This window comes from Ipomoea nil, unplaced genomic scaffold (assembly GCF_001879475.1).
Source record: "Ipomoea nil cultivar Tokyo-kokei standard unplaced genomic scaffold, Asagao_1.1 scaffold0925, whole genome shotgun sequence".
Taxonomy (NCBI): domain Eukaryota; kingdom Viridiplantae; phylum Streptophyta; class Magnoliopsida; order Solanales; family Convolvulaceae; genus Ipomoea; species Ipomoea nil.
Genome location: NW_017617353.1, coordinates 34,437 through 49,138, shown reverse-complemented (window position 1 = coordinate 49,138; position 14,702 = coordinate 34,437). Strand labels below are relative to the sequence as shown.

Sequence of the window (14,702 nt, the reverse complement as noted above, 5' to 3'; positions counted from 1 at the left end):
AGCAACTCTTCGGATTTGACATTCCTTAGTCAATCCTTACACTTCGAAAATTAATTTCTCGCTTTAAGTTAACATTTCGTGTCTCATTACTATTCGGCCAAGGTTGACCCTTCCACTCTTTGGTCAAACTTTCTGGTCTTGTACACTTCGAGTCTTTTAGGTCTTTGAATCTTCTACTCTTTGTCTTCTACTTTTCGAATCTTCAACTTTTTACTTTTGGCACTTTGACTTCTCGTAGCTTGACTTTTCAAAAATTGACTCTTCGAAGGTTTTGTTCCAACTTGACTTCTCGTAGGTTTACTTTTCGAATACATTTTACTTCCTGGTGAGTTGACTTTCCGGTTGGTAAAATTTATCTTTAAGTTACTTTTCGAAGCCTTACAAACAACTGCTTGAAGAAAATCCTAAGTAAAAATAGGGAACTTAAATTCACACTTTTGGTATCATCAAAATCTAAAATATAATGTTACTAGCTCTATTACATCGTAGTATCTGTTCATATACTTTCTCAACCTACTGAAACACAAAGAACCAATAACGCCTCCACTGAGGCTTGAACTCACAACCTTCCAAATAGAAGTCCAACCCGGATACCATTAGACCACATCATCATCTAATCTAAAAAACTTATAAGAGTGAATCCATGTTGATACCCTTAATTTATGCATGTATTTCTATGTTTGTTGAGTTATACATTATTCTACATATATTGTATTATCATTTTTATTGAACAGAATTACCCTTACACCATTAAAATTTCATTAGAGCAAGACCAACAGTTGAGTTTTTGCTCATATTTTTCAATCCAACAAAAATAGAGAGGAAGGAGAAAGAAGAAGAAGAAGAAGAAAGGTAGTCAGGGTGGCCACCAATTGGCGGCCACCATGACACGTCCAATGGGAAAACAAGCAATGCACACACTCATTGAGCAATGCTGGTGCCTGAGGCGCACACTAGCTAGCTGTGATTGTTTTTTTGTTTTTTTTTTTTTTAATATCAAGTGGGGTCACAAAAATCCCTATTATGCATGGATTACTAATTTTGCAAGCATGTGTAAAAATAAGAAAAAATTAAAAATAGTCTAAGTGTGGCTATGATTAAAAAAAAAATTAAATTGCACAATTTTTTATATTCAATATTGTAATTACATATATTTTTAGTTCAATAACCTAATTATAATTTGTGTCAAGTTTGACATTTATCTCACTTGTATTAGTGAATTTTAACATGCCATTTGGTTCTAAGGAGGGAATTAGGGGTTTGTAATTCCGTAAAAAATGAATAAAATGAGAATAAAGTAGACATTAATAGAATTACTGACAATTTTAATTATAGTTATTTGATATATGTGAGAATTGAAAAAGAATAAGTAATTAAAATTCAAAATATCCGTATAATTGTAATTCTTAAAAAAAATATAAGATTATTAAGGATGACACTCTAAGGCTAACCCCATTCCAGAAATTTCTCAATAAAAAAGACATCAAAAGAATAAAAAAGACATCAAAAGCTGTGCAGGCTGTCCTTTTCAGCAACTTTTGCAGCTTTTTCTCTCATTAGCAAATTCTCTCTCTTATTTCTAATTTAGCAAACTCTCTCTCTCCCATTTCAATACACATCAGCATCAAAACAAATAAAAAATGTATTCTCTCTTCCATGTCACTTAAAAAGGAGTAAAATTTGGAGTTTCTCTCAATCAAACTTTAAAAATTTTCACATAATTCCTTTCTACCAAACATGTCATAATGAGTTGACGGGTCATGAGCGGTATCGGGTCGGATATATACCCAACCAATTCCCGGATGCGGGTCTTCTGGTGAAGTATCTGAATGGCGATGCCAAGAGATATTCAAAAAATTAAAAAGTAGGGTGGGTGTACAGTACAAAGGCTTTTCCCTCCCTCCAATCCACTGTTTGCACTCACTCTCACCTCTCATTTCTGATCTGATTCAAGTCTTCGAAACCCTAACTCAGTGACATAAGTACGCTCCATTGGTTATTTGGTGGTAAGCACATTATTTTCATCAGTTCACCATTTCAAATTTCGCTCTTGAATGCAGAGTTAGGGTTTTCTTTTTTCATGTACCGCTACTATTCAGTTTTTTTTTTTTTAAAAAAAAAAATATTTGATTGAAGGGCTTAGTTATTTTTGTGGATTTCTTCGAAATGGAGGCGATTTATGCAAAGCTCTATAACAAGTACACTAAGCTCAAGGTTGGTCTTTTTTTTTTTTCCTTCTCTTCTCTGCTCTTCGGATTTTAACTTCTCATATCTGGTTTGTGTCTGTATCATTTTTTATTTATTAATATTATTTGTTTTTTGGGTGGTAGAAAGAAAAAGATTCCGAGATGGAGAAGCTGAATCGTGAACAAGAAGAGAAGTTTTTGAATTATGTAGCCGGTACATTAAACAATATGTGTGCACCCATTGTTTTGTGAATTTCCAGATTTTGGTTATTTTCTCAAAATAGTATGCCATTCTCTTCTTTTGGCTGTAAGATGCTAGTTATTTTTGAATGAATCGGTTATCTGATGAGTAATGGTGTTAATGTTATGTTGAAAACTTGCATGGTACTCATGTTTTGATGAGTTACACAATTTCAGTGAATGCTTTGACTTAAGCTGAAGGTTGACTGGTAGTTTGGTTCTTTGTTGGTTCAGCCGCGGAGGAAATGATAGAGTACTTGAGAAGTGAAAAAGACAAACTTTCTAAGCAAGTCAATGAGTTGAGAAGTGAATTGGCTTCAATAAGGTAACTGTTCCTGAGGATGATTTGCCTTTTACCCATTATTGGTAACAATGAAAAGTGTGAAACTTGGTGCAGATCCACCAAAGATGAACAACTAATTCGCTACCAAAATCTTTTGATGGAAGAGAACCTTAAGAGTAAGGATAAGCTTTGCCTATAAATCCTTTCAGCATTCATTAAACTATCTAACCAATATTTATATTCTTATAAACACATTTTCATATTTGCGTATGGTTTGGAAACATTTTGGTTCCTCAAACCCATTGCAGATAAAGAACTATCAGAGGAAATTGAGAGGTTACAAAGCCTTGAACAACAGAGACAAGTTAATAACTTATCTCAAGATTATGAAGGTGAAAATGGACAAGCAAATAAACCTGGGGGCGTTTCACATCATGCATTTAAGTCCCCAACTATAAAGAAGACTAGGAAGCGTAGTAGGCAATCCCTCCTTGTCAATGAAAATCCAGTTGATGCATCTGATGCAGAGGAAAACTTGGATGACCTCATGAAGGAACCTACAAATGGGTTATGTAAGATGATTGAGGTTAGTGCTATTCTTGCAAAAATTTGTGGGATATAGTATTTTTATGCACCTTCTTCACTACTATGACCATAAAATAAATTTCAGGCTCCATGCTGTAGAAGAATCACGGATGCTTCAGGTATATCCTAATACTGAATTAAATCTTTGTGTTCAAGCATGATCTTGTGTCTGTCTAACTTTTTTTGATGGAATGCTTTAGGTAATGAGGTAACTGATGCAGAACATCTAACCTGCATGTTTCAAGACCTGGCTGGGTGCATAGTTGGAATGAAACTATCACCATTTATGGAAAATGAGGAATATCTTATCTCCGCTCTTCACGAGTCAAGTGGTAATAATCTTTAACTTTTCTGCATTAATGTTCTGCTCCTATGACTCGTTATCATATCTTTCATACCTTTTTTTTAGATCCAACTTGTTACTACTGAGGAATGTGTTGTACCTAGGGGTAAGGGTTATTTGACAAACAGACACCTACCTACCCCTAAAAAGCCTTTAAAAACTTCATTACTCCTTGCTTCTATACAAGTGTTATGCTTTTTAGTTTGAGTAGTGTTAAATAACATGCTTTAGGTGATGCATTGATGCATATCTTTTGGTCCCTGTTTGAATGATTTTACTCTTTACCTTAAGTACTGCATGTTGTATTAGATTTGATATATACTCTCTAGTCTATAATGATGCTTGGCAAAGTTGCCTAGAAGATGAGATAAACTGAAGATAATTACTGAGTTTCATTATTTGTGGATGTGATGTGTTCTCCTTGAATTGTCGGCCCTGTTTGGTGAAATAGCTTATCAGCCAATTTTGGCTTGTTTGACTACTATTAGCTGTTTGACTTGGTCAAACAGTCAATATGAGTTAATTAGTTTTTTGTAATAGCTTTTTTGTATATGGCTTGGTTAATAAGCTTTTTGTAACAGCTTATTGCTCCAAAACGCTAAAATTCAAAAAATTGTTCAAAGCAGCTTTTTTGATAAGCTTTTTGAGAAAATAATTTTTTTTTTTTAAAAACGAGACTATGTAGACGGGTTCAGCAGTCCTGTTACTCATTGTCTCTTCACGGTACTAGGCAGTGGGGTGCTTGAGCCCGTCGACGGGACTCATGAGCCCGTTGCCTAGTACCGTGAAGGTAATTAGCAAATGGCCACCATATGCTGACATGCTGCTGTGGCGGAAACAAGTAGAATAAAAGATAGAATATCAAGAGATGAAGAGATGAGACATAATTTCCTGATTAGAATGATTACAAAAGCTTATGTACTAATAGACAATGAGTTTAGTTCCATCATTAACAGCATGGGTTTATTATGGGACTCATCTCTTCAACCAACCCAATGACTTGAATTTCCCGCATGAGTGATATATTATGATTTTCCTAGCATTTAATTTTCCAACACTTGCAATAATTCACTTTATCATTTCTTCTAGACTCCATTAAGTTATAGATGGATACTGCTGATATTGTTTTTAATTCCAAATACATCCTGCCTTTTTCACAGGTTATTCTTTTACTTTAACATGGATAAACAACTCAAGTGGAAAACCAGAATTGTTGTACCGAGTTTCGTCATTGGGAACTTTTGAGAGAATAGCACCAGAGTGGATGAGAGATGTCTTAATGTTCAGCACAAGTATGTGCCCAATCTTCTTTGAAAGGCTGTCTCGTGTTATTAAAGCTTAATTGCTGACAAAACTCCCACCCCATCCCATCTCACAATTAGATGACTTCTTCCTTAGATATGTATCATGTCTCTTGTACTGTATGTAAATACTTTTGATAGTCTTGACAGCCAACATGTATGTTTGCGAATTAGATACTTTGTACGGGTGATATCTTAGTCAGACCATAGATTCTGACGTTTGCTAGGCCAATGTAAAATCAATGATGATAACTCTCATGTGCATATTGTGCCTAATATTGATATTAGATAGACCTGGCTGGCTTTGCAATCTTTTATTTTTGTTGATTAATTATTCTCTTTGAATGAAACCCCACATCAATGAATATACATTTGTTTTGGAAACTTTGATGATGATTTATATGATTGTTGTTTGATTCTCCCAAGTCGGTGTTATGCCCTTGTCCTGAAGTGGAGTTATAGCTTCAAAAAAAAAAAAAAAAAAAAAAAAAAAAAAAAAAAAAAAAAAAAAAAAAAACTCAGTTACACCATATGAAGGATGCACTGGGAGCATTAAGTCTCCTTTTTGTTGGTCTTGTTGGCTGGTATTAACCCTTTCCTTTTGATGAGAGAATTGTGTAGTTTTTTACAGTGTTAGTGTATTTCACTTTTCCCTTGTAATGGCAAAATTTTTTTTAGTGCATGTACATTTTTACCAATTCTTTCAGGGATGCATTGAGTAATCAAAGTCATAAAGCTATTGGATTTGATATTTTTACATAACTTATATTAAAAGTCATTTCAATTATTATTCGAATGTTTGATCCATTGCTGTAAGGTAGGTAACGTATTAAATGTGCACCTTTGAATATTGGTTACAAATTTTCCTAATCACTAAAAAATGAATAAATAAACTCAAGGAGGAGAATTTCAGATGTAGCAGAAGTTTTTAGTCCTGGAATATGACGACTTTACCCAAGACACTAGATCTGTAGTCTATAGACCAGTAAACTGAAACAACAAAAAAAAAAAAAAAAAAAAAAAAAAAAAACCCTAATGAGAGTAGAACAACAAAATCAGGAGCTTTTCTCTCCCCGACTCAAAAAGAATAAACTATAATGCTATACTAACATATGATTTTTATTTATATTTTTCTTACAATAACACCTGAATCAACTCACAACCAAAGAAGCAGAACATATTTGCAATGGAGGAAGGCAGTATCATATTCATGTTGAATGAGCATGTGTTCTTGAAGCCCATATGCCAAATACAAGAAACCAGAAGACGAACAAGATCGCCCAGTACCGTGCAGGTCCATACTTGATTCTTGTTAACACAAACTGCATTTAACAAGGGTAATAGTAGTTGGTATTGGAATTTCATTTATGAAATGTATTCTTAATTATTTATTTATTTATTTCAAATTGAAATTAATAAACAGAAAAGGATAATTATTCCCCGGCAGTGCAAGAGCGTTTACATTGTTAACTGTTTAAGTAGCAGAGATTAAAGAAGCAATGACATGTAAAATAGATATCTGACTGCTGCAATCTAAGTGATGATGGAATGTCACAAAGAAGAGGATATGGAAACTTACAAAGCGAAAGAAGACTACAATTGTTAATGCACATACGCCTCCCAGAAGAATATGCAGCCCATTTTTTGCAGTTTTCTACACAATGAATAGTTGATTAATAAAAATAATTTTAAAAGAGGAAATATTAAAAAAAAAAAAAAAAAAAAAGATAAAGCAGGGGAAAAGAGCATATTGTCAGAGTAACTAGTTTCTCAAAAGAGTGCAGGAGCAATAAGAAAATCTCGTATAAACAAGTTTCTTGTTTAAATTTCAGTTAGAATATATTTCAACAGGAGAAAGGGCAAGCTGGAGTAGCTATGCATGCAAAGTAAAGATTGGATTTTACAGGTGTGAATGGAGAGGTCACACCACAGGTAATGTACATATAATTTCAGAGCTATGCAGAGTTAACTTAAAACTTCAAAAATAACATTAGCATAATAAGATGATAGAATCTATGTAATGAATGCTTCAAATGTAATGTGCTCACTCATCACAGCTATACAAAGATGAAACAGGTAATTATGCAATACAAAAAAAAAAAAAAAAAAAAAAAAAAAAAAACACAAAGATTATTACATAATTATGCAATACATCAATAACTCACTAAAGTGTATACAACTTCACCCTGATTTGACACTATCATTACATGCTTATTTATAATAATAAGTAGACTATTCTAGACTCAATTTAAGGCACTATATGACCACTGCCATAGGTTACAAGAATAGGAAATGAAGGGATCTCAATACTTGAAACAAGATTAAACTAATACATTTATTCTGTATATAACTAAGAGCCTCTGCTAAATTGCTAATAACTCTATTATGACTTTCATTTCAAGAGCCATTTGATTCTTTTAAAACTAGAACTCAAAAGCTTTCTATAGATATTTGATACGTCCATATTCATCAAGTAATCACTGAGACATGGTCTTTCAAAGTTAGTCCCAAAACATTGAACTATATGTTGGAAGGTCATGTTTAATTTACAATTATGAACACCTAGTTAGTAAATTCAACTGTTCCTTTGATTAGTATACGGAGAAAAAACTTTTCAGCAAGATATACTGAGAAAATTTACTACAAATAAATAACCAGAAAAATAATTAAATTAAACTAAAAGTAGGAGTGTAGGACCCAAAACAAAGCCATCCACATAACACTGCTAAGGATGTATCAAAGTAAAAGCAACTTTTTGATTACCTTTCCAACATGGGGAGCAATGAGCCAAGCAAGAGTAACAGTAAGCAGCCCTGTAGCAAGGAGGATCCCAGTACCTTCCACGGCCCATTTGGTTGCACTATTTTCAGTTGGGGGGACTTCATCTTCAACCATATTAGAAGTAGAAGGTTGTTCAATAACATGTGAAACAGCTGTGAAGTTATTATGGGGATTGAACCACAATGAAATTTCACTCAATCTCTGCCTTCGAATAGCTGCAATAGCATCAGGATCAACACTAGCGTTTTCCTGCATCTGTGACGGAATAGGCTCCCCACTAACAGTCCTTTCTCTTAGCACATTATACTCTTTCAAAGAACTCATAACTTTCTTGAAGTCTACAATTCTTATATGACTAGCTACACATCCACATATCTCACAGGAGGTGGATCCATGGTTGACAAACCACTTGAGTGCACATGCATAGTGTACAAGAGCAAGATCATTTTTGCAGGCACAGCCAAGTTCAACTAAACTGTCCTGGTTATGATCAAAACCCATTTCAATATCAGCATTACAGACAAAAACTTCCCCATCGGGACTAATGAATTCAACAAACTTAGATCCTTTAGGTTCAATTCTAGCACTGCAATCATTTTCAACATCTTTTGTTTCTTTGTTTTGATTGGGCTTAACCTCCCAATTTCTATCCTGTGTGTCACTTGATGGAGGAGTAATACCTAGGAATTCCAGTGCAGCATCTCCCCTTTTGTCAGATTCAGTACATTGGCACACTCTACAAGTTGCCAGGTTTGCCTCCTTCTCCAGATTATGACATGATACAGAATTACTTGATTCTTCACTTGTGATAGGTGCACTGCTTCCCCTAATCACATCACTGCTCTGACATAAATTCCCACTTTCCATCACATGTGAAGTTTAGCATCTATAGAACTTGTTACTGTCCTTTTGATGGTTATTGCATTTCTGTGTGAACCTTTTAAAGCTATGCCATAGGGTTTTGGACAGTAAAGTGATCCCCTGTTATATTGAAGTGGAAGAAACACAATAATAGAAATCACAAGTCCACAGTTAAAAAACTAAAGATCTTTTTCACATCGAATGTAAAATCACATCAAGCATTTCATCTTTTTGTGGCTCAAAGCAGTCAACTATGAGAAGAGAAAAAACAAGTACAGCAAGGAAATAATCATAAATATGGGGAAAAAATCACTATCATGTATTACATTCCTAGTTGTCTTTTGAGGTCTGTTGTAAAAGCATGAACCTTTGGGGTTTGGTTTGGGTGCTATCACTGAGATAGCAAATCATAACTCATCTGTATACCGTTGAGCTTCTTTGGTTTTCCTAGGTGTACAGTACTGTATACTTGGGTACAACTTTAGTATGCTTACTGATTTGAAAATAGATTGGATTTCATAAACACACAACAACCATAAGCAATCTATTTAGTGATACTAGTTCATTGGTTTCTAATAGTAACATCATTTGAGATGCAAAATTGTGAAAGATTGTCACAATTACTGTATAAGCAACTGATAAACAAGCCACCATGCCTAGGGGTGAGCAAAATATCGGTTAACCGCCCGATAACCGATAACCGAACCGACCGAAAAAAGTCGGTTTCGGTTTGATCTCAAAAAAATATCGGTTTTTCGGTTATTTTGCGGTTATAGGATTATATATATACCCCATTTGGCAGAATAGCAGTGAATACCACTGCTCTCCTCCGTCTTAGTACCCACCATCTGAAAAGTGCCCAGATAGGTGACCTTGTTCTTGCTTATGCCATGCCCATCAATGTGGGAAAAACCATTCAAGTCCAAGAAGTGAGACTTTGGAAGATTGATCATCATTAATGAGTTGAAAATAATTGTTGACATGTTATTAAATGAGAGAAGGAAGGCGGTAGTGGGGAGGGGGTAGTTGAGGGTTTAGATCTCTTTGAATTTCAAAAATATGTGGCTGAGGTGTCTCAGCAGTGTATATAAATAGGCTCCCTTGTATAGCTCTTTTCATTAGTAAATACCAGTGTTGAAAAAGATGCTAGGCGCCCCCAAGGCGCCCAATTTTTTTTAATTTTTTAAGGGAGTTTTTCGCCAAAAAAAAAAACTCGGGGTTCGACCGCGGAGGAAGCCGATTTCGACGTTCCTCGACACGGTCGGGCGCCGCCTAGGCGTGATTTTTGCTACCATGGTAAATACACACAAATATTCAAATTAACATGGTATAAAAGCCTGTGACTAAGTGTGAGGTACTAGGCTAAGGTCGGAATAGTAAGACAATGCCAAAGGAGGAATCACCCTACCATCGTGGCGTCGCCAATCACCTCTAGCTCCACACGCCAGCACGTGAGGGAGATTTCGGCAGTATCTTTGATTGGGACTTGCACGGGTACTCTCACCTTGATGTGCTGAGTATGTGGAAGTATGGTTTTGATATAGTTTTGAAGTATTTTCTAGGAATTGAAGTTGTATGTACCAAGAAAGGTATATTTCTTTCACTAAGGAAGTATGTGTTAGATTTTCTTGAGGATACTAGATTGTTAGGGTCGAGGCCCTGTGAGAAACCCATGGATCAAGGTACCAAGCTTGTAGCTGGTGAGGGGGAGGTGGAGGACGGGGGGGGGGGGGGGGGTGAGGGAGAGATCTTTGATAGCCCTGAGAAGTACAGAAGATTGGTGGAAAAACTAAACTATCTCACTATTACCCATCCAAATATTGCATTTCCAATAAGTGTGGTGAGTCAATTTATGAAGTCACTATGCAGACTCATTGGGAAGTGGTTGTTCGAATTGTCAAGTATTTGAAGAGTGCTCTTGGAAAAGGAATTTTGTATGTTGATTGCAGGCATATGAATATTGAGGCATTTTCTGATGCTAATTGGGTCGGGTTGCCGAGTGACAAGAGGTCTATGACAGGGTATCATGTGTTTGTAGGGCACTAGGGCGTAATTTGGTCTCGTGGAAAAGAAAGAAACAAAGTGCTGTGGCTCGATTTAGTGCAGAATCTGAGTATAAGGCTATGGCTCATACGGCTTGTAAATAACGTGGGTACAACATTTTAAAAGAGGTTGGTGCAAACGTGAGTGTGCCAATAAGTTTGTGGTGTGACAACCAAGCGGGCTGTACATATTTCCAATAGTCCTATGTTCCATGAGCGGACCAAACATATTGAAGTAGATTGTCATTTTGTGTGTGAAAAGGTGCAACAAGGACTGATCTCTGTGGTGCATGTCCGTAGTGGTGATCAACTAGCAAATTTGTTTATGGACTTGGTAAAAGTAGGATTGACTGTATTTGTAACAAGTTGAACATGATCAATATTTATGCTCCAACTTGAGAGGGAGAGTTAGAGAGAGTCAAGGGTAGTTGAGGGTTTATGCTCCATCAATAAATACACATAGATATTCAGATTAAAACCTTTCTCCCTTGTTACTATGATTTGTTTTCCTAAAGAACACCAAGGACATGAAATCCAAGTAGAAGAGGTATAGTTACACGATATACCCCAAAGAACAAAGATAGTAAAGACAGTACAATAAGAAAAGATAATACATTTGCGATCTTATAGGGAACCCAAAACCCTATAAGTCGACCAATTGTGGTCCCAAAACTCCAACAAACAGTCCTTTCTTTTGTCATTGGCAAATTAACAATCTTAACAGACCAGGGCTCTTTTACTTTGCCCTACTAGCTTGCTCTGCATACATGATTGCTCATAGTCAACACTAGTCCCAAGTCCACTTACTTAGTATCCTCTTCACCTTCTCAGATTCTCTTCTTTATGCTTAATCTTTTGACTACTGTAAAACTTTCTTTGAGCCTTTCACTTCTTTGGTGAACATTTACAGCTGTGATAAACATTTACAACATAAGGAGTGAACATTACTGACACAATGGTGAACATTTATTTGCATTGGGGTGCCAAGAGAAGCAGTGGTACATGGAATAAGTTATAGTATATGCCTGCATTAGTTCTATGTCATGAACTAAAAATTATTCCAGAAAGTGAAAATAAAAAGAAAAAAATGTTATGAAATGAAAACTCCTTAAAATTGGATCCTGTCATCACTGGCATGGGCGGAGCCAGTATGGGGGCAGCTGCCCCCCTCCGCCACCCACCTCACCCCTTATATATTATTCAAAGATGAAGTGCTTAGATAGTTAAGTATGTATGTGTTGTAGTAGAGGTCAAGAGGTTGAATCTCCTTGCTTGATTAATTGTTTTTCTCAAAATATCTCATTTATTTTAATCTTTCGCCCCACTGGATGAAATTTACTGATCACTGGCATATACTTAATGATTACAACAGTAACACAGGCTCGGAGGAGCATTCATTCAGAACGAAGAATTCAGAGAAAAGCACCAACACAATTATTAGTGAAAAGAATTCAGAGATAAATCCTTCTAAGTTATTCATACACATACACACAGAAAGTCAAAAAGAAAAGAAAAGAAAAGAAAAAAACAAAGATGCTGTAAAACGTCACAACGGAGCAATCACTCATCCAAAACTGCATTCACTAACATCTCCGTTTGCAATCAATTAGATAGAAGAATTTCCATGAGAAATTACACAAAGCCTACTCGACAGTTCAGCTGTATCCTATTTATTACTAACCGAGAGAAAAAAGCGAAAAAAAGGAAAGAGGAAACGAACCTTGGATGAAGGGCGGATCGGAGGTGTTTGGATTTGCAGAGATGAAGAGATACTAAAATGATCTACGCATAGGAGATTTGGGTAGGCGGAAGGGGTGGGTGGGTGGAGTAGTAGATACTGTACTGTGTTTCTATAAAGTGGAGAAGGAGATGGAGAGGGGTTTCTATCCATACATCACATTTCTGATTTCACACTTAGTTTTAACTATACTAAAGAGGCCAAGAAGGAGCTAGAAATCTAGAAACAAGCACTTATAACTTATAAGTGAACACTGAACCGTTCTTTCTAATTATATAAAATTGAAAAAATATCAAATAAGCCCTTAAACTTTACACCAAAAATTAATTAGGTTTATAAACTTTTTAAAGTGTAATTAAATCCTCAAGTATGTTAAATTGAGGTAATGAAGCCCAATAATCGATAAATGACCTGTTAACATGTCATTTCAATTCAGACATCACTCCGATGACCTCAGATAAAAATTCGACGACCGGTTAAGCCATTGCCGGTCGCCATCCCCGGCAAAAGGCGACCAATTGGCCGCCTTCCGTCGACGAAGGCGACCAACTGGTCGCCTTCTCCATGGAAGGCGACCAGGTCTGGTCACCTTCTTCTCTTGGGAAGGCGACCAGTTGGTCGCCTTCCGCCGGAGATGGTTTGGCCGGTAGTCAGATTTTCGCCTGAGGTCGCTGAAGTGATACCTGAATTGAAATGACCTGCAATAACAGGTTATTTATCGATTCTTGGGCTTCATTGACTCAATTTGATATGTTTGAGCGTTTAATTGCACTTTTAAAAAGGTTAGGTGCCTAATTGACTTTTGATGTAAAATTTATAAAATTTAAGGGCCTATTTGACCCTGGAAAATACTGCATGCACTTCCACTTCTTACTCCCGACTTTTACTTCCTCTCACAAATTCTTGATGTAGATATATTCCCTGGGACCCACGTGATGAAAGTAGTCAATCTTTGTTTGCCATGTCATGGAGTAAAAATGAAGGAGTAGAATTTGGGAGTACATGTAGTAGAACTCATTTGACCCTTTTCCTAGAAAATTTATCAATAAAAAAAAAGTCACATAAACTATTATAAATAAAAAAACAAATATTATTTCAAAAAAAAAAACAAATATTATTTCAAAAAAAAAAAACAAATATTAGTGTCCATGACTTGAGTGACCCTACCATTAGTTATAACTAGTACTCCACCCGTGCGATGCATGGTCTAAATTTTAAATATGTTTTGATAAGGCTTATAAAAATAAATTAAAATATAGAATAAAACTATATCTAAAGTCATTGTCAAATCCTTCTTCTTCTTCTTCTTCTTCTTCTTCTTCTTCTTCTTCTTCTTCTTCTTCTTCTTCTTCTTCTTCTTCTTCTTTAACAATACTAAGTATCTAAGTTGTTTGTTCATAATGAACATCACAACATACTACAAAAAGGATATTAGAAAGCATTGCATTATTGGATAACATGTCAAATTTGAAAAATATAAAATTAAATAATTGAAATGTACTCACAATATAAACATAAATATAGAAATTATACAGATATAAGATATTAATATCTATAATTCCAATTATTACAATTTATTAAATACTTTTCAATAAACAACATTTGTATGGTAATAGAATTACAACACTCATTAGAATCACCACATATCAAAATTGTAAATCTCAGTGGACTAACTCTAGACATATATATATATATATATATATATATATATATATATATATATATATATATATATATATATATATATATATATATATATATATATATATACACTAATTTTTTACGCGCATTGCGCGATTGAGATAATGCCCAATATTTTTTAAATAAGTATTTTAAAGTATATCAATGCAAGATTATATTGGAATTGTTCATGCATAGATAATTGAATGTTAAATTTGTGTATTTAAATAGGCAATTCTAAGTTTACAAATGTAAGATAATATAGTCAAGATTGATTATAGTTGTCAATAAAATAATTGTATAGGTATGGTTGAAACCAAATACAGGACATAAGGGAGAGAAAATAAAAATTAAGGCATAAATTATTAAATACTCTGTATATACTTATATTGAAGAGCTAACTACTGATTGCCAAACAAGGACATTGCGAGATAGTTTCCCACTTCAATTTGTTGTGTGATTTGAATACTCTTTTTGTCAATAAATCTCCCAAGTAGTTAATATGATTAACTTAATTATATTTTTTATATTTTTTTATTTTTTTAAAACAATTATTATTATTATTATTATTATTATTATTATTATTATTATTATTATTCTTATTATTATTATTATTATTATTATTATTATTATTATTATTATTATTATTATTATTATTATTA

At 34.6% G+C, this 14,702-nt stretch overlaps 2 protein-coding genes across 5 annotated transcripts; one reads left to right on the top strand and one right to left on the bottom strand.

Annotated features, from left to right (window-relative positions):
- The first annotated feature begins 1,815 nt into the window (after nucleotides 1-1,815).
- LOC109179488 lies at nucleotides 1,816-5,249 on the top strand. Of its 4 annotated transcripts, XM_019328984.1 has the most exons (9): nucleotides 1,816-2,006; nucleotides 2,137-2,214; nucleotides 2,331-2,400; nucleotides 2,661-2,751; nucleotides 2,824-2,885; nucleotides 3,018-3,295; nucleotides 3,380-3,413; nucleotides 3,495-3,626; nucleotides 4,798-5,249. In XM_019328984.1, the coding sequence occupies exons 2-9, from the start codon at nucleotides 2,167-2,169 to the stop codon at nucleotides 4,977-4,979; spliced, it is 897 nt and encodes a 298-aa protein (XP_019184529.1). In that variant the 5' UTR covers nucleotides 1,816-2,006; nucleotides 2,137-2,166; the 3' UTR covers nucleotides 4,980-5,249. The 4 variants fall into 4 exon arrangements, with proteins under 4 accessions (XP_019184529.1, XP_019184530.1, XP_019184532.1 ...); XM_019328985.1 differs by lacking the exon at nucleotides 1,816-2,006 and having other exon boundaries at nucleotides 2,131-2,198; XM_019328987.1 differs by lacking the exons at nucleotides 1,816-2,006; nucleotides 2,137-2,214 and having other exon boundaries at nucleotides 2,329-2,416.
- A 539-nt stretch (nucleotides 5,250-5,788) lies between these two features.
- On the bottom strand, nucleotides 5,789-12,526 carry LOC109179487. The gene is made up of 4 exons (XM_019328983.1): nucleotides 12,343-12,526; nucleotides 7,702-8,700; nucleotides 6,518-6,592; nucleotides 5,789-6,260 (listed from the first exon to the last, which is right to left on the bottom strand). Exons 2-4 carry the CDS (start codon nucleotides 8,584-8,586, stop codon nucleotides 6,147-6,149), a joined length of 1,074 nt encoding a protein of 357 aa, XP_019184528.1. The 5' UTR covers nucleotides 8,587-8,700; nucleotides 12,343-12,526; the 3' UTR covers nucleotides 5,789-6,146.
- Nucleotides 12,527-14,702: the final 2,176 nt, after the last annotated feature.